The sequence below is a fragment of the Perognathus longimembris genome, chromosome 3, assembly GCF_023159225.1.
Source record: "Perognathus longimembris pacificus isolate PPM17 chromosome 3, ASM2315922v1, whole genome shotgun sequence".
NCBI classification, from domain to species: Eukaryota; Metazoa; Chordata; class Mammalia; order Rodentia; family Heteromyidae; genus Perognathus; species Perognathus longimembris.
Window position 1 is genome coordinate 65,834,417 of NC_063163.1, and position 18,006 is coordinate 65,852,422.

At 50.1% G+C, this 18,006-nt stretch overlaps 1 protein-coding gene across 3 annotated transcripts; it reads right to left on the reverse strand.

Annotated features, from left to right (window-relative positions):
* Nucleotides 1-7,404: 7,404 nt before the first annotated feature.
* Gzmm (granzyme M) lies at nucleotides 7,405-16,769 on the reverse strand. 3 transcript variants are annotated; one of them, XM_048341850.1, is made up of 6 exons: nucleotides 16,402-16,460; nucleotides 16,099-16,189; nucleotides 9,308-9,467; nucleotides 8,620-8,758; nucleotides 8,271-8,534; nucleotides 7,405-7,681 (listed from the first exon to the last, which is right to left on the reverse strand). In XM_048341850.1, the coding sequence occupies exons 3-6, from the start codon at nucleotides 9,400-9,402 to the stop codon at nucleotides 7,529-7,531; spliced, it is 651 nt and encodes a 216-aa protein (XP_048197807.1). In that variant the 5' UTR covers nucleotides 9,403-9,467; nucleotides 16,099-16,189; nucleotides 16,402-16,460; the 3' UTR covers nucleotides 7,405-7,528. The 3 variants fall into 3 exon arrangements, with proteins under 3 accessions (XP_048197807.1, XP_048197804.1, XP_048197805.1); XM_048341847.1 differs by lacking the exon at nucleotides 16,099-16,189 and having other exon boundaries at nucleotides 16,402-16,769; XM_048341848.1 differs by lacking the exon at nucleotides 16,402-16,460 and having other exon boundaries at nucleotides 16,099-16,341.
* Between the last annotated feature and the right edge of the window lie 1,237 nt (nucleotides 16,770-18,006).

Genomic DNA, 18,006 nt, shown 5'->3' on the forward strand with positions numbered 1-18,006 from the left:
TGTGGCTCAAAGTGCTAGAGCTCTAGCCTTGAGCAAAAAAGCTCAGGGACACTGCCCAGGCCCTGAGTTCAAGCCTCACAACTGATTTTTTAAAAAGCAGTAAGGAAGTATTAAGGAGTAAAGCAGGTTAGGCACTAGTCTGAGAGACTCTTATTTCCAATTAACCACCAAAAAGTGGGATGTGGAGCTGTGGCTCAAGTGGTAGAGTGCCAGCCGTGAGTGAAAAAGCTAAGGGACAGTGGCCAGGTCCTGAGTTCAAGCCCTAGTACAGCTAAGTAGGAGGATGTGAGCAGGGCCTTAGGGCCTGTGTTAGTGGAGGGGCGGGCTGCTGTGGGGAGGGAGGGCACTGTGGTGAAGCCCAGAAGGGCACAGTGTGGGTCAGGGGGGCACTCAGTGCCGAAGCCCTGGTGAGATGCCAATCCACCCACTCCTAGCCAAGGTGGATGGATGAAGGGCCAGGCTTTGCTGGCACAGGACTCTCATGTACATGGGAGAGTGGCTTCACCAAGAGCCCAGGAGCCCCCACCCGGGTGGGGGGGGGGCTTCAAGCTTGGAAATCACAGAGAGGAGAGTGAGAAGCTACGTGCAGATCCAGGGCTGAGCAGGGAAGAGCCAGCTGGCATCAAAGCCCCTTGGGTCATAAACAACCCAGGCTGGGAGGAATTCCTGCCTTGTGTCCCTCTGCCTGGCCTCCAAAAACTCTCAGAGTTGTCAGGAAGGCTTTGTATACAAACTGGAGCCCTGCCCCCTCTGCCCAAGGCCTCCTTTCCTCCTCCCCTCCAGGGAGTCCTTCCATAATCCCTGCATGGCCTAGGGACTCCTGGCTCTCAGCAGCTCTCTGCTCTGCCTCAGCCAGCCTCCCGACACTAGTCAGACTTAAGGGAATCAAAAAGAAGAGCCAGCCAGCCACTGGTGGCTCATGCCCTAAATCCTAGCTACTCAGGAGGCTAACATCTGAGGATCATGGTTCAGAGCCAGCCCAGGCAGGAAAGTCCGTGAGATTCTTATTTCCAAGGAGCAGTGGTGCAAAAATGCCCAGGCCCTGAGTTCAAACCCCAGAACTAGCATATACACATAAAAAGCTATTTATGAATGTATTTTGGGGTTTGCACATGTGTTTCTGGGATTTCAATTCAAGGCCTTGTGCTCGTTAGGTAAGTGTTCAACTATCTCACCTTCAAGTCCAGGCTTTTTTGCTTTAGGTTTTGTTTTTTGTATGGGGAAGCCTCAGCCTACCATTGTCCTACTTATGCCTCCTGAATAGCAGGGCTGGGCTGGGAATGTGGGTTAGTGGTAGAGTGCTTGCCTCGCATGCATGAAGCCCTGAGTTCGATTCCTCAGCACCACATAAACAGAAAAAGCTGGAAGTGGTGCTGTGGCTCAAGTGATAGAGCACTACTCTTGAGGAAAAGACACTCAGGGACAGTGCCCAGGCCCTGAGTTCAAGCCCCAGGACTGGCAAAAAAAAAAAAAAAAAAAAAGCTGGGATTACAAGCGTGCACTTTTGAGCCTGTCAGAAACCAACCGTTAAAATGCCTTTTCAACTTTGTGTGTTCCAGTACTGTGGCTTGAATTGGGTGCTGTCCCTGAGCTTTCTCACTCAAAGCCGGCATTCTACCTCTTGAGGCACGCTTCCACTTATGGCTTTTTGCTGGTTCATTGGAGATGAGGGAGTCTCATGAACTTTCCTGCCTGGGCTGGCTTCAAAGCTCCATTCTCAGATCTCAGCCTCCTGAGTAGCTGTGATTACAGGCCTGAGCTATTGGTACCTGGCTTTTTTGTTGTTGTTTTCTGAGACAAGAGTTGCTATGCTATATCCCTGGCTAGCCTCAAATTCAAGATCTTCCTGCCTCAGCCTTGAAGGTATGTGCCATCATGCCCAAATTTCATCTGTTCTTTTCCCCCAAGAAAATGACAGACTGGTGACTACAGGTGCACCCTGGATCCTCCACCACCACACCCCCCTCAGGTTCCCAGGCCTTCCAGCTGCAGCCCAGGGACCTCTCCCTCCTCACACTCAGGAAAATGTATTTCTCCTAAGGAACTGAAGTAGGCCATGCAACACAGACGCATTAAAGCAAAATAAATCAGAGCTGCAGGAGGGAGCCGGTGTGGCTCTGCCCCTGTGTGCCGGGGGAAGGGGCTGGGCTGGTGAGTATTTGTGAGGCAGGATGGGCCGGCTGCAGGGGGCCACGTGGGAGGCCATGGGCTGCATGGCCCCTCACTGAGTTGACCAGCTTTTGAGGTCTTTGTTCTGTGGAAATGCCAGGAGGGTGCTTTCTTCTTCTAACTGATTACTTAGAAAAGTCCTCAACCTGCAGAGAAATCATAACAGTGCTGCAGTGAGCTGCAGTGAGCAGCCAGGGACCCTTCACCTGGGTTTCTTGGCTAGGAGTATTTGGTTCTGTATGGGCAGGAGGAACACACACACACACACACACACACACACACACACACACACACACGTGCTCATGCCCTTCCCTCTTCCTTTGTCTCAGTCTTTCCATCTCCCTCTGTCCTTACTTTCTTATTTTATTTTTTGTGCCATTACTGAGGCTTGAACTCAGGACCCCCTGCTCTCCCTCAGCTTTTCGACCATTTGAGACATGTCCCAATCCAAGCATTTTGCTGCTTAATTGAAGATAAGAGTCTCTTAGCTGTCTCATTGTGTAAACATTGCATAGCATTTTCCTTAATGTTGATATAAAAGTAGGATTTTTTTTTTTTAAATAAGGGTCTCAGGTTTATGGGTTCAGGGTTATGTGGTTTTTGAACCACAATCCTCAGATCTCAGACTCTCAGGAAGTTGGGTTACAAGGATGAGCCACAAGCACCTGGGCCTCTGTCTGTTTTTCTTTCTATTCCTTTTGTTTTGTTTGTTTTGATGCTGGTCCTGGGGCTTGAGCAATGTGCCTGGCTTATCCCTTTGCTTTTTCACTGAAGGCTAGTGCTCCACCCCTTGAGCCATGGCTTCATTTCAGCTTTTTGGTGGTTAAGTGGAGATGAGTCACATACTTTGCTGCCTGGGCTGGCTTGGAACTTCTTGAATAGCTAGGATTACAGGCAGGCGCTATCTCTCTTTCTGTCTTTGTCTCTGTCCATGTCTGTCTCTGCCTATTTTTGTCTGTCTGTCTCTTTCTGTCTGTGTCTGTCTGTCTGTCTGTCTGTCTCTCTCTCTCTCATACTGATCTTGGGGCTAGAAATCAGGGCCTGGTTGTCTCTGAGCTTCTTTTGTTCAAGGCTGGTACTCTACTACTTGAGTCACACTTCCACTTCCAGCTTTCTGATGGTTAATTGGAGATCAGAGTCCCCCAGAGACTTTCCTGCCCAGACTTGTTTTGAACTGTGATCCTCCGATCTCAGCCTTCTGAGTAGCTAGGATGCTGGGCTCTGAGTGTCTGTCTCATCTGGCTGTCTCTGTCATTTCTACTTTTCTCCAGAATGACATGGGAGTCAATGACCAGCATCATGAGCTCCAACCCTGTGCCCAAACCCTCTGGTGCCTGTGTCCCCAGAGTATCAGAGAGAGATGGAGAGGCTGAGGGGCTTGTAGCCCAGGCCTTCTGACCTCGCTGTGGGTCAAATCCTCCCATGGCCCAACTGTGGCCTTTATGGAATTCCTCTCTATAGTGGAGTAGCCCAGGTCCCAGTCTGCATTCATTTTCCTCATAGCCCAGCCTGGCATGAGACATAGGGCTGAGGGGCCCAGCCTGGTGTCCACAACCTGGCGACCAGTGTTTGTACCTGTCTTGGGGTGAGCAGGGTCTACCTGGTCTCAAGTACCCCAGAACCTCAAGCTGGGACTATATGTGAAGATGCAGTCTATGCAGCTGCAGTGGGCTCAGGAGAGGTGGAGGGTGAATCCTAATGCAAAAGCAGCATCTCCACACAGAGAGATGGTGGGACAGTCGAGGCACACATGGGGTGACACAGCCACAAACCCAGGGACACGCAAGGCTGACAGAGGCTGGCAGGTCTTCCCTGGAGCCTCTGGTACCTGAGACCCAGGCTCAGCCTCTGCCTCTGGGTTGAGCTCCCAGGGGCTCCACCTACCTCAAAAACAACAACAAAACAGGACACTAGTAACTCACGCCAGTAATCTTAGCTACCCAGGAGGCTGAGGGCAGAGGATGTGGCTCCAAGCCACCTCTGGCAGGAAAGTCTGTGAGACTCTTATCTCCAATGAACCACCAAAAAAGCTCAAAGTAGAGCTGTGACTCAAGTGGTAGAGGGCTAGAGCAAAAAAAACAAAAACAAAAAAATAAAAAACTCCCTGAGTTCAAGCCCCAGGACCAAAACAACACAAATCTGAACCCCCACCCCTGGCAGGGGGGTCTCACACACAGTCCCAGCAGGGAGGGCCCAGGGTTGCAGCCCAGCCATACTGGCTCTCTATCTCAAGCCCTAGGACTCCAGCTGGCTCACTGGAGTTGGGTGGGGACCTTCCTGGGCCCCAAGAAGCGGCTGAGAAGGCCACACAGCCAGATAAACGCTTTCCTGCCCTAGGCCCATCCCCACTCATCTGCACCCAGCTGGAGCTGCCCCAAGACCCTGCTGGAGGCCGGAGGAACCAGTGGCCCCCTGCCCTGCTGGCTTCTTCCATTAACCAGACCTTCCCAGATGACTTCAAGGGACCCCCCCCCCCGCCCCCTCCTCCCCGCTGCTCTCCAAGCCAAAGCAGGACTGCGGACCCCATGTTTGTTCACTAACACGTACCAGGCTGCACTTTAGAAAGAGGCAGTAAAAGCTGTGACTATGTATAATGGCCGGAGGTACAAAGAGCCCAAATGTCTGTGGAAGGATGAATGTGTGGAAGAGGTAACGTGAGGTTGGGCATGGTAGTACATGCCTGCGATTCCAGCACGCAGAGGCTGAGGGAGGAGGACTGTGAATTCCAGGATTGTATGGCCAGATTCCACCACAGGCTCTTTCCCCATTGGGAGTGCAGGACATGCCACTTTCAGATAAAGATGTAGGAAGTGAGAATCTGACACCTCAAAAACACATGCATAATAATTCACAATAGCCAAAATATGGAAACAACCCAGATGCCCCTCCACAGATGAATGGATCCAAAAAATATGGTACCTATACACAATGGAATACTACATAGCGATTAGGAATGGTGAAATATTATTATTCGCAGGGAAATGGTCAGAACTCAAACAAATAATGTTGAGCAAGACAAGCCTAGAACACAGAAAACAAAGGGGCATGATTTCCCTGATATATGACTGTTAAGGGAGACAGAGAGACAGTAGAGACCAGGTCTGTGAAACCAAAAACTTCTTGTTTTGTTTTGTTTTTTGGCCAGTCCTGGGCCTTGGACTCAGGTGTCCCTGGCTTCCTTTTGCTCAAGGCTAGCACTCTGCCACTTGAGCCACAGCGCCACTTCTGGCCGTTTTCTGTATATGTGGTGCTGGGGAATCGAACCCAGGGCCTCATGTATACGAGGCAAGCTCTCTTGCCACTAGGCCATATCCCCAGCCCCATATTGTCTAATTTCGACATTACATTTAAAGCCCTAGGTGAATTTTCTTGGGCTTGGCCATGTGGCTACTGTATATGTTCTTGATACATTGTATATTGTATATATGTCTACCTGACCTAGAGAAGGGAAAGAAAAACAGGGCGTAAGATATCACAAGAAATGTACACACTGCCCTACTATGTAACTGTACCCTTTTTGCACAACATCTTGTCAAAAAATTTGTGTTCAGTTAATAAATAAATTAAATTAAAAAAAACACATGCGGGGCTGGGGATATGGCCTAGTGGCAAGAGTGCCTGCCTCGGATACACGAGGCCCTAGGTTCGATTCCCCAGCACCACATATACGGAAAACGGCCAGAAGTGGCGCTGTGGCTCAAGTGGCGCAGAGTGCTAGCCTTGAGCGGGAAGAAGCCAGGGACAGTGCTCAGGCCCTGAGTCCAAGGCCCAGGACTGGCGCAAAAAAAAAAAAACAAAAAAAAAAACACATGCATATAATAGAAGTGATAGGTGGTCATTGTATTTTTTTGGTTTTGTTTGTGCTGGTCTTGGGTTTATGTCCTGTTGCTGAGCTTTTGTCCTACCACTTGAGCCACAGTGCTACTTCTGGCTTTTGGTGGTTCATTAGAGATGAGTCTCATGGACTGTCCTGCCATGGCTGGCTTTGAACTGTGATTCTCAGGTCTCAGCCTGCTGAGTATCCAGGAATGTGGGCACGAGCCACCATGCCCCGCCATGTCTGCTTTATAAACTCCTCTGTCTCCAAAGCCAGCTTCTCTTGCTGGGGACCTTTGGAATACTTTCCTAAGTTACCGGGAGGCTCCAATGTGGGGAGAGGCAGGGCGGGCCTCCCTGAACCTGGGAGGAAGCCACCCGGGGCCAGACCTGAGTCTCTGGAACAAAGTACAGAAAGCAAACTAAAGCCAATTAAGATGTTTAAATTACACTGTGGTAATTTCGATCTTTGACGTGGCTTTGGAGTGCTTCCAGCTTCTCATTCTGAAGACTTCAGACTCAGGAGTAGCTCCGAGAAGCTGCGTATATGTGTGACACACACACACACACACACACACACACACACACACACACACACACACTGATCCTAGGGCTAGAACTCAGGGCCTGGGTGCTGTCCCTGATCTTTTTCACTCAAGGCTTCACACTCTCCCATGTGAGCCACTGTGCCACTTCTGACTGTTTTGGTGGTTAATTGGAGATAAGAGGCGTGAGGACTTTCCTGTTAAGGCTGACTTTGAACGGCAGTCTTCAGATCTCAGCCTCCTGAGTAGCTAGGATGACAGGCCTGAGCCATTGCTGCCTGGCAATAGGCTGCTTTTGGAGTGGTGGAGTGTTCTAGAATTAGAGGTGGTTGCTCCACTCTGTGAATTGTACTTGAAAGCACTGGACTGATGCAGGACACGCCTGTCATCCTAGCTACTCAGGAGAAACCGAGATCTGAGGATCCTGGTTCAAAGCCAGCCTGGGGAAGGAAAGCCCTGGAGACTCTTATCTCCAGTGAACCACCAGGAAACCGGAAGTGGCACTGTGGCCCAAGGTGGTAGAGTGCTAACCTTGAGCAAAAGAGCTTAGGGGCAGCGCCCAGGTCCTGAATTCAAGCCCCAGGATGGGTACATGCATTAAAACAAAACAAGAATAAAAATAAAAAACAGAAGGTTCAGAGATATTCTGTTTCTTTTCCCTCCGAGTGCCAGTGTCCTCAACTGGCCCAGTAGCTGAGGACAGTGATGTCCCCTGCCCACCTAGCAGCTCCCCGTGCCAGTTAGTGCCCTCTCCCTCCCTGCTGCTGGCACCCACACAGCCGGGCTGCCCCAGTGCCCCGGAAGGGACCTTGTCATCCATGTTACTGAGACGAGCCCAGGGTTGTCAGTTAGTTCCAGGCTCAGATATTCTTTGGTCACCATTTATTGGCCCTCCAAGACACACCTAGGCTCGCCCTCCATGCCTGGCCCTCCTGCAATCTGAGTAGAGAAGGAGGGGGTCCCCACCACCCTGAGTGTCAGGCTGGAGGCTGGGGTGACTAGCAGCGGATGATTTTCCTGATCCAGGGCACATAGGGGGACACAGCAGTGGCCACGGGAGGCCTGAAGACATTGGTGCAGGTCTTGGAGCTGAAGGAGAGAATTCCATCCACCTGGCCTTGGCCACATACCACGGGCCCACCTGAGTCACCCTGCAGGAATGGATAGAATCCAGATCAGCCTCTGTGTCCAAGGAAACTGCCGAGTCTGTTCCCTTTCCCTTCCTTCTGGTGCAATCTATGTGTACTCTCTGCTCCTTCCTACCCCAGGGTCTTTGTCTAGTCTATGGTGCCAGAGTTCATATTGGAGTTTTGCTGTTTTCCTGAAGGTGAGACCCTAGGTAGCTTGTTTAACCACCTCCTGTACCACACAGAATTTTTTGTTTTTGTTTTTTGTGCCAGCACTGAGACTTGAACTCAAGGCCCTTCATTCTCACTTGGCTTTTTCATTCAAGGGTGGTGATATGCTCCAACGTGAGCCATAGCTCCACCTCTGGCTTTTTGGTGATTAAAGATAAAGAGCCTTCCAGACTTTTCTGCCTGTACTGGCTTCAAACTGCAATCCTCAGACTTCAGCCTCCTGAATAGCTAGGATTCCAAGCGTGAGACCCAGAGCCCCAGAGCTTCCACTCTGTCTCTGTGTTTTCATGTATTGTTGCTAGTCTTGCCCTCTTGGACTCTCCAAGGAATGGGCGTCAGGGCCTGGGCTGCTCCCCACCCCCACGTGCCCACCGCTTGTCACCTTGCAGGGGGCCTGGCCCTGGGTGTCCGCAGCCAGGCAGATCATGTTGGGGGTGATGACTCCGTCCCAGAAGCGGCTGTTGTTGCACATCTTGATGTGCAGCACTCGGAGATCCAGCTCCTGCAATCTGAGAGCTAGGTGCTCTGTGGAGTCCGTCACTCCCCAGCCGGCCACACTGCACTTCGTGCCTGCTGGGATGGCACGGCGCCTTCTGACCACTGGCAGAGGCTGGATGGTCCTGCTGGGTTTCACCTTCCCATCCAGCTGTGGCAACAGGAAGGCAGTGAGGGGGTGAGGGGCCGGCGGGGGTTGCCCTGGGGCAAGCTCCCAGCCCCCTCTGTCCACACACCTTCAGCAGCACGAGGTCATTCGCCAGGCTCGGGCTGAAGGCTGGGTGCTTGACGGCTGCCTGGATGTGGAAGGTGAGGCCGGGGTCCTGGTGGTTGTGCAGGTCGTGAAGGCCCAGAACCAGCCTCAGCAGCCGCACCCTGTGAATCCATCAAGGGGGCAGCATCAAGGGGGCAGCCCCCGGGCCAGCGCCTGGGGCTCATGCCTGGAATCCTAGCTAGCTACTCAGGAGGCTGAGATCTAAGGATCACGGTTCAAAGCCAGCCTGGGCAGGAAAGTCCATGTGTTTTCCTTTTTTAAATTTTTTGTTGGTTCCGGGGCTTGAAAACTTGGCCTGGGCGCTTTTCCTTTTTTTTTTTTTACTCAAAGCTGGCACTTTATCACTAGGCTGGTTAATTGGAGATAAGCGTCTCACAGGCTTTTCTGCTCAGGCTGGTTTCAAACCACAATTCTGACAGCTCACTCTCAAGAGTAGCTACGATTACAGGCATGAGCCACAGCACCTACTTCTTTTCATTTGCTCCTTGATGATGTCAGAGACTGTTTCCAGCCCTCGGTCTTCCCGTGGCATGTGGAGCCCCTCTGCACCCCCAGCCTCAGTCATCCCTGTGGAGGTAGGAACCAAGTCCCCCAGCATCAATGGCCCCGTGAGGATGGAGCACCTGGGGACACAGAGGAGGGGTACTCACGGTGCTGTCACACAGTGGGCTGCCGTCAGCACCCACTTGGGGTGTATGAGGACCCCCCCGCACAGGTGTGTGCCGGCTTTCTGCAGTGAAGCCATGTAGGGACGGGAGTGGGGGGTGACTTCATGACCTCCGATGATGTTGGTTTCCAGTGAGCTGCCAGCTGGGGAGGAGGAACAGGTAGATCAGGTTAGGGCTCATGAGCCCACTCCACTCAGAGGCCCTGAACCCCACAGGGCTGCCATCCTAAGCAAGCCCCCAGTACTCCCTAGAGCTTCCATCTTTGACCTGCTCCCCATTCTAAGTCCCACTCCCTGCACAGCAGCCATTGGTGAGGTTTAAAATGTCAATCATGCCAGGTGCTGGTGGCTCCCGCCTGTCATCCTAGCTACTCAGAGGGCTGAGATCTGAGGATCACGGACCAAAGCCAGCCCAAACAGGAAGTCTGTGAGACTCTTATATCCAATTAACCACCAAAAAGCCAGAATTGGAGGTGTGGCTCAAGTGGTAGAGCAGTAATCATGCTATTCATAGCTAGGTGCCAGTGGCATATGCCTGTAATGCTAGCTACTTAGGAGGCTGAGATCTGAGGATCCAGGTTTTTGTTTTGTTTTGTTTGCCAGTCCTGGGGCTTTTAAAAACTCAGAGCCTGGGCCCTGTCCTTGGAGCTTCTTTTGCTCAAGGCTCGCACTCTAACACTAGAGCCACAGCACCACTTCCTGTTTTTTTCTGTTTATGTGTAAGGAGGAATGGAACCCAGAGCTTCATGCATGCTAGGTCAGCACTCTACCATTAAGCCACATCCCAGCCCCAGGATCCAGGTTTAAAGCCAACATGGGCAGGAAAGTCCAAGAGACTCTTGTCTCCAACTAACCACCACAAAAAGTCAGAAGTGGAGGTGTGGCTCAAGGAGTACAACACCAGCCTTGAGCAAAAAAGGAAGAGCTCTGAAGCCTTGAGTTTATGCCTTAGTATAGGCACACACACATATATACACACACACTCACACACACAATTATATCCATCATAATCTCACACCCGTGGATCTCACTTATAATCTTAGCTATTCAGGAGGAGAGAGTCAGAGGATCTCAGTTCAAGATCGGCCAGGTAGAAGCTGAGTAACCCACTCATCTCCAATTAACCAGCAAAAAGCTGTGTTGGTGATGTAGCTCAAATAAGTGCCAGTTAAACAAGCAGGAGACCCTGATTTTAAACTGTGATTTGGGCAATATAAACAAACAGTCAGTCAGTCATAGGTAGTGGGAGGGCCTCAAATGGCAAACATCCTGAGATTCCGGCCCTGAGATTGTGCCCAAGAGACATCCTCGTGCACAGTCATACATCACAGTAACCTCTGAAGGGGACAGAGGTGTCCCTCTGTATATGAGGAGCACATAGCTCACTCTGTCCATGCTGGAACATCACACAGCCCTGAACAAGAGCAAGGCTGAAACTGATGCTGTAATGTAAAGGGACTTTGAGGGCTGGGTGCTCAGTGAGATCAGCAGACGCAGAGAGCCCCACCATGTGGGGCTTCCTTGGCAGGAAACATCTGGAACAGATGAATCCAGAGATGGGAAGTTGGTTTGCAGGTTCCAGGGGGAAGAGATAGGGCTTTTTTGTTTTGCAGCACTAGGGTTTGAACTCACAGCCTTGAGATTGCTTAGGTTGTGCCTTCAGGCCCTGGTGTATTCACTCTCTTTTGGGTGGAGTCTCCTGCTGTAGGTCCCCGGCCAGCCTCTGACCCAGATCCTCTAGCTTCAGCATGTGTTCCTCTTGCCTCTGACCATGATCATTTTACCTATGCCTCCCGGGTAGCAGGCAAGTGCCACCATGCCTGGTTTGTTTTGTTGAGATACAGTCTCATGGGGTAGGTATATTTTTTTGGAGGGTGTATGTCATAGAATGCTCTAGAATTAGGAAGGTACTAAAACTAAGACTTGTAAACTGAATGTGTGAATTAGATAGCCTGTGAATTATTTCTCCCTAACCTATCACAATTTTAGACTTAATTTGTGTGTGTGTGTGTGTGTGTGTGTGTGTGTGTGTGTGTGGTGTGCGCGTGCATGCGTCATGGGGCTTGAACCCAGGCATGTGCACTGCCCCTGAGCTTTTTTTGCTCAAGGGAAGCACTCTACAACTTGAGCCACAGTGCCACCTCTGGCCTTTTGGAGGTTAATTGGAGATAAAAGTCTCAGGGAGTTTTCTTACCCTGGGTAGTTTTGAACCAAGATCATATCACACCTTCCTGAGATATGTGTTAGCCGCCAGCACCTGGCCTGGCTAAAATTATTTTAAAACAATCATTTAGAAAATTGATAAAAATTGATCATGAGAATCAGCTGAAAAATCTTCCTGATTTCTTATCATGTTTTAAAATACCCACGCTCAGTTGGGACGCTGGTGGCTCACACTTGTAACTCTAGCTACTCAGGAGGCTGAGATCTGCTCGAGGCCAGCCTGAGCAGAGAAGCCTGTGAGACTCTTATTGCCAATTAACTACAACAAGCTGGAAGTGGAGCTGTGGCTCAAGTGGGAGAGCGCTAGCCTTGAGCCAAAGAGCTCAGGGACAGCACCAGGCACAGAGTTAAAGCCCAGGACTAGCAGAGAGAGGGAAAAAAGACCCAGGCTCAAGTGGTGGAACATCAGGCTTGAGTGAAAAAGCTAAGTGAGAGCTTGAAGCTTAAACTCATTCAAGCTCTAGCACTGAGGTACACATGTGCATGTGTGCAAACACACACATCTAGCCTCCTCATGACACCACCCCTACAGGGCATGCACTCACCTCCTTGCCTGTAGTCTTTGTATCCTCCCAGTGCTCCCTCCTTCCCATTGCAGGACCCTTGCATGTGCTACTGCAGGACAAGTGGATGGGAAGATGTGGATGGATGGGAGAGAGGCATGGTTAGATGGCTGGGCGAATGGCTGGATGTGTAGGTGGGTATGTGGATGGTTGATGTATAGAGGGATGGGTGGATGGATATGTAGCTGAGTGGATGGATGATGGACAAGTACATAGCTCACAGATGGACAGATGGCTGGATAATGGGCAGATGGATGATAAATGGGGGATCCCAGCCTGCCTTATATTCAGTCCCTCGTTCAAGAGTCCATCTCATTCTTTTTTTTTTTTTTTTGCCAGTCCTGGGCCTTGGACTCAGGGCCTGAGCACTGTCCCTGGCTTCTTTTTGCCCAAGGCTAGCACTCTGCCACTTGAGCCACAGTGCCACTTCTGGCCATTTTCTATATATGTGGTGCTGAGGAATCGAACCCAGGGCTTCATGTATACGAGGCAAGCACTCTTGCCACTAGGCCATATTCCCAGCCACTCCATCTTGTTCTGTGGTCAGAATTCTGTATTGCTCACCACTCAGGTCCCTCCTCCTCAAACTTGCAAGCAGCTAGTGCCAGTTCTGGTCTAGCCTAAGGTTCTAAGGGTCTAAGTGGCATCTAGCTCCACCTGCTCTGCCTTCCCTCTGGAAAATCCTTGCAATTTTTTATTTTTTGGTGCAGATCCTGGGGCCTGAATTCATGCCACAGCTCTACTTCAGGGACATACTGATGGTTAATTGGAAGTAAGAATCTCATGGGCTGGGTGTTGGTAGCTCATGCCTGTAATCCTAGCTACTCAGGAGGTTGAAATCTGAGGAGCACAGTTCAAAGCCAGCTCAGGAAGGAAAAGCTGTGAAACTCTTATCTCCAATTATCCACCAGAAATCAGAGGTGGAGCTGTGGCTCAAGGTGGGAGAACACTAGCCTTGAGCAGAAGAGCTCAGGGACAGCGTCCAGGTCCTGAATTCAAGCCCTACCACAAAAAAAAAAAAAAAGCCTCATGGGGTGGGGGTGTCAGAGGGGTGGCTCACTTGGTAGAGTGGTAACCAAAGAGCAAAAGTATCAAGTACCACATTTAAGTTCTGGTCTTAGACATAAAATAGAAAAGCCTCATGGATTTTTCTGGCCAAGATGGCTTTGAATTGAAATCCTCAGATCTCAGCCTCCTGAGTGGCTAGGATTGCAGGCGTGAGCCAGTGCCCAGCCTTGACAATCTTCTTTATTCCTGTGCCTTGGAATCCCCTGCTCCAACAGTGTCTGTGCACTGGGAGATGAATACAGTAGAGGGGTTAGCCCTGACCACAGGTGGGGGGAGAGCCAAGGCACACAAGAGGATCCTGGGAGCCAAAGTCTCCCCTTAAGGCAAAGGAAAAACGGTGTGTGTGTGTGTGCGCGTGTGCGTGTGCATGCGCGCGCACCAGTTCTGGAGCCTAAATTCAGGGCCTAGGCGCTGTCCCCAACTTTTTCATGCAAAGCTAGCATTCTACCACTTGAACTGTGCCACCTGTGGCTTTTTGGAGGTAAACTGGAGATGAGTCTCACAGACTTTCCTGCCTGGGCTGACTTTGAACTGGGATCTGCAGATTGTAGCCTGATGAGTAGTGAGGATTACAGGCATGAGCCACTGGTGACCAGCCACAGAAAGACCTAGTGGTCAATCTTTCTGTCACTAAGGAGGAAAATCTGACAATCCCTGATACCTGGGCAGTAAGGACACAGCCTCCTGCTGCAGAAACAGACTAAAACCCTCAGAGGAGTTGGCAAAGGGGCCTCATGCTGGGAGAGGCCCTCATTTTCATCTCCTGGGGGGAAGACAGAAGGTGTGATAGCTAGAGCCTTGAGCCCTGTAGCTTCTCTCCCTATAAAGGATCATTGAGGCCTGACACAGTGACTCATGCCTTTAATCCCAGCTATTTGAGAGAGAGATATCTGGAGTATGGTAGTACAAGGGCAGCCTAAGAAAAATTCAGTGAGACTTCACCTCAACTAAGTTCATTGCTATAATCCCAGTTATGAGGGAGGCTGAAGGTAGGAGGTTCAAAGTTTAGGGCAATCTGAGGGGCTGGGAATATGGCCTAGTGGCAAGAGTGCTTGCCTCTTATACATGAAGCCCTGGGTTCAATTCCCCAACACCACATATATAGAAAACAGCCAGAAGTGGCTCTGTGGCTCAAGTGGCAGAGTGCTAGCCTTGAGCAAAAGGAAGCCAGGGATAGTGCTCAGGCCCTGAGTCCAAGGCCCAGGACTGGCCAAAAAAATTTAAAAAAATACAAAGTTTAGGGCAATCTGGGCAAAAACTATGAAATCCTACCTGAAGATAACTAAAGCCAAAAAAGGGTGTAGAGTGTGACTTAGTGAATACTTATCTAGCAAGCACAAGACCCTGAGTTCTAACCTCATTATGGCACTATCAAAAATAAATAGCTGGCTGCCACTGGTGGCTCACACCTGTAATCCTAGCTCTGAGGTTTGACATTCAAAACCATCTGGGGAAGGAAAATCTGTAAGACTCTTACTTTCAATTAAACACTAGAAAACCAGAAGTAGCCTTGGGGCTCAAAGTAGTAGAGTGCTATCCTCTATCCCTGAGTTTAAGCCCCATGCCAGACAAAAGAAGGGCTGGGCATGTGGCTTAGTGATAGAGTGCTTGCTTAGCATGCATGAAGCCCTGGATTCCATTCATGAGTACCGTATAAACAGAAAAAGCCCGAAGTGTCACTGTAGCTGTAGTAGAGTGCTAGCCTTGAGCAAAAGAAGTTCAGGGTCAGTGCCCAGGCCCTGAGTTCAAACCCCAGTACTGGGGGAAAAAAATCAAGAAATTTAGAAAGAGAGAGAGAGAGAGAAATAGGGAGAAAGGGAAGGATCGTTGGGATAGCCAACAAAACCTAAGCGATACAAGAATCACACAGAGGTTGAGCAAGAGAATGTTTGGGTTCACCCCATGCTGATGGTTCACACCTGTAATTCTGGCTACTCAGGAGGCTGAGATCTGAGGATCATGGTTCAAAGCTGACCTGGGTAGGAAAGTCCGTGAGATTCTTACCTCCAATTAACCAACAACAATAAAGCTAGAAGTAGAGCTGTGGCTGAAGTGGTAGAATGGTATAGTCTTGAGTTGGAAAAAGCTCAGTGACAGCGCTGAGTTCAAGCTCCAGTACTGGCACGCACACACACATGCCACTATGCTAGAACGTCCTCAGCTGAGCCACAGGGTGCTCACTGGGTAGTTCTCTATGCTTTCTGTAAGCCCCAAATCATCACCCCGGAAATGAAGTTTGCATTTCTTGTACATGGCAGCGGATGATCTGGATGCCATTGCCATCTAGTATTTTTTTTTTCTTTTAGGCAATACTGGGACTTGAACCTGGGTCCTCACATTTGCTAGGCAAGGGCTCTACCACTTTGAGTCCCAAACAACCCCCAGCCTTGGGACACATCTCTTAAAGCCCATGTGTTCCTCTCCACACGTCAAAAACATTCCCCGAGCCCTGTGGCTCACGCCTGTCATCTTAGCTGAGATCTGAGCACCTAGGTTCAGTCAGCTTGTGTAGAAAATTTCCTGAGACTCTTATCTCCAAAATAACCAGCAAGGTGCCAGATTGGACAGGTATGGCTCAAGTGCTAGAATGCCAGCTTTGAGTAACCTAAGCAAGCTGAGCAAGAACATTAAGGCCCTGAACTCAAGCCTCATTACTGATATAAAATCCTATCCAAACAAGAACAGCAGCAACAAAAAAACACCCCACTGCCATATTTTGTATGGATGACACACAAAAAAATTAAAAGCACGAAGTTGGAGTCAGGCCTAGTAGTACTATCCTATCACCAGGCTGAACGACAGAAGGATCTGCAGGTCAAGGCCAGCCTGGGCTGCAGAGCCAGGCCCCAGCTCGAGAAGCAAACCAATCAAAAAGTGAACAATTCTAACTTGGAAGAGTAAGACTCCCCTCTGTCATCACCTCCTGTTCTTGAGACCCTTCCAGAAACAACAGCATCCACGTGGCTTCTTGTACATCCTCTTAGAAAGCCAGAAGGCTTTGTGGTGGTTAACTGGAGAGAGATGGAATGAACTTTTCAGCCTCTGCTGACATCAAATAGTGAGCCTCAGATCCCAGGCTCCTGAGTAGTTAGGATCAGAGGCATGAGCCACTGGTGCCTGGCTTAGTTCCCATTTCTTCTCTCACACCTAGGATTCCCACATCCACAGCTTTCCCACTCACTGATCATCCCCTCCAACACCTGTGCTCCCAGCTCCCCCTCACCTGCCCACAGTGCCCCAAAGGCAAGCAGCAGCAGCAGCAGCAGTGGGAACCAGCGGGCCTCCATCTTGCTGAAGGATTTGTGTCCCCTCCCCCAGTGGTCTCCTCATCTCTGTCCTCTTCCTGTGGGTACAGGTGACACTCACACCCCACCCTGTACCCCAAGCAACAGCTCCACCTACAGCTGGCTCACTTTACCCACAAGCAGCTCAACACATTGGAGACAAAACCCCCACCAACCACAAAGGGTCACACTCCCACCATTACCTAAATGCTTTTTATCTGATAGTCTTCAAGCTCTCCATCTTGTGTGTACTATGTGGTATTTAGTATGACTTTGAAGTTTTGTGTGTGTGTTGGTCCTGGGGTTCAAACTCAGGGTCTTGGCACTATCCCTGAGCTCTTTTGCTCAAGGCTAGCGCTCTGCCACTTGAGCCACAGCACCACTTTGTTTTCTGGTGGTTAATTGGAGATATGACTCTCATGGACTTTCCTACCCACACTGGCTTTGAACCACAATCCTCAGGTCTCAGCCTCCTGAGTAGCTAGGATTATAGGCGTGAGCCACTGGCACTGGCTATGACTTGGTTTTTCTTGGGATGGGGGAGGTTGGTACAGGGATTGGAGCCCAGGGCCTGGCCTGTGCTGGACAATTGTGCTGCAGAACCACACCAGCAGCACCCCACTGGTTCTTGTTTTTTTGTTTTTGGCCAGTCCTGGGCCTTGGACTCAGGGCCTGAGCACTGTCCCTGGCTTCTTTTTGCTCAAGGCTAGCACTCTGCCACTTGAGTCACAGCGCCACTTCTGGCCATTTTCTGTGTATGTGGTGCTGGGGAATCAAACCCAGGGCTTCATGTATAAGAGGCAAGTGCTCTTGCCACTAGGCCATATCCCCAGCCCCTGGTTCTTGTTTTTGTAGCAGTTCTGGGATTTGACCTCAGGACCTCACATTTGCTAGGTTCTTTAACACTTGTTTTTCTTTTTATGCTTTGCTATTTTTTCCTCTTGAGCCACTCCCCTAGCCCTATTTTCCTTTACTGCTTTTCGGTAAGGGCTCTTGCTTTTGCCTACTTTACCCCCCCAAGTGTTGCCTCAAACCACAATCATCTAGATCTCTGCCTCTGAATGGGTGGAATTACAGGCGTGAGCCACTCTGCCTGGTCCTTTCTTGTCTCTTGAGACAGGTCACATTGTAAGAACCCTGATTTGGCAGGAACTCAAATCTTCCTGCCTCAGCTTCTTACATGCTGGGACCAGGCTCACACCATTTCAGCTTTATTCTTGTGAGAAGATACATTTAACTTCTTACCTTTTCTTTCTTTTTTTTTTTTTCTCAAGGCCAGCACTCCACTTGAACCACAGCACCACTGCCAGCCTTTTCTGTTTATGTGGTACTAAGGAATGGAACCCAGGGTTTCATGCATGCTAGGCAAGCACTCTACTGCAAAGCCACGTTCCCAGCCCCCTCCCTTTATATTTGCCAGTCCTGGGGCTTGAATTCAGGGACTGGGCACTATCCCTGAGCTTCTTTTGCTCAAAGCTAGCACTCTACCACTTGAACCACAGGACCGCTTCTGGCTTTTTCTATGTATGTGGTACAAAGGACTT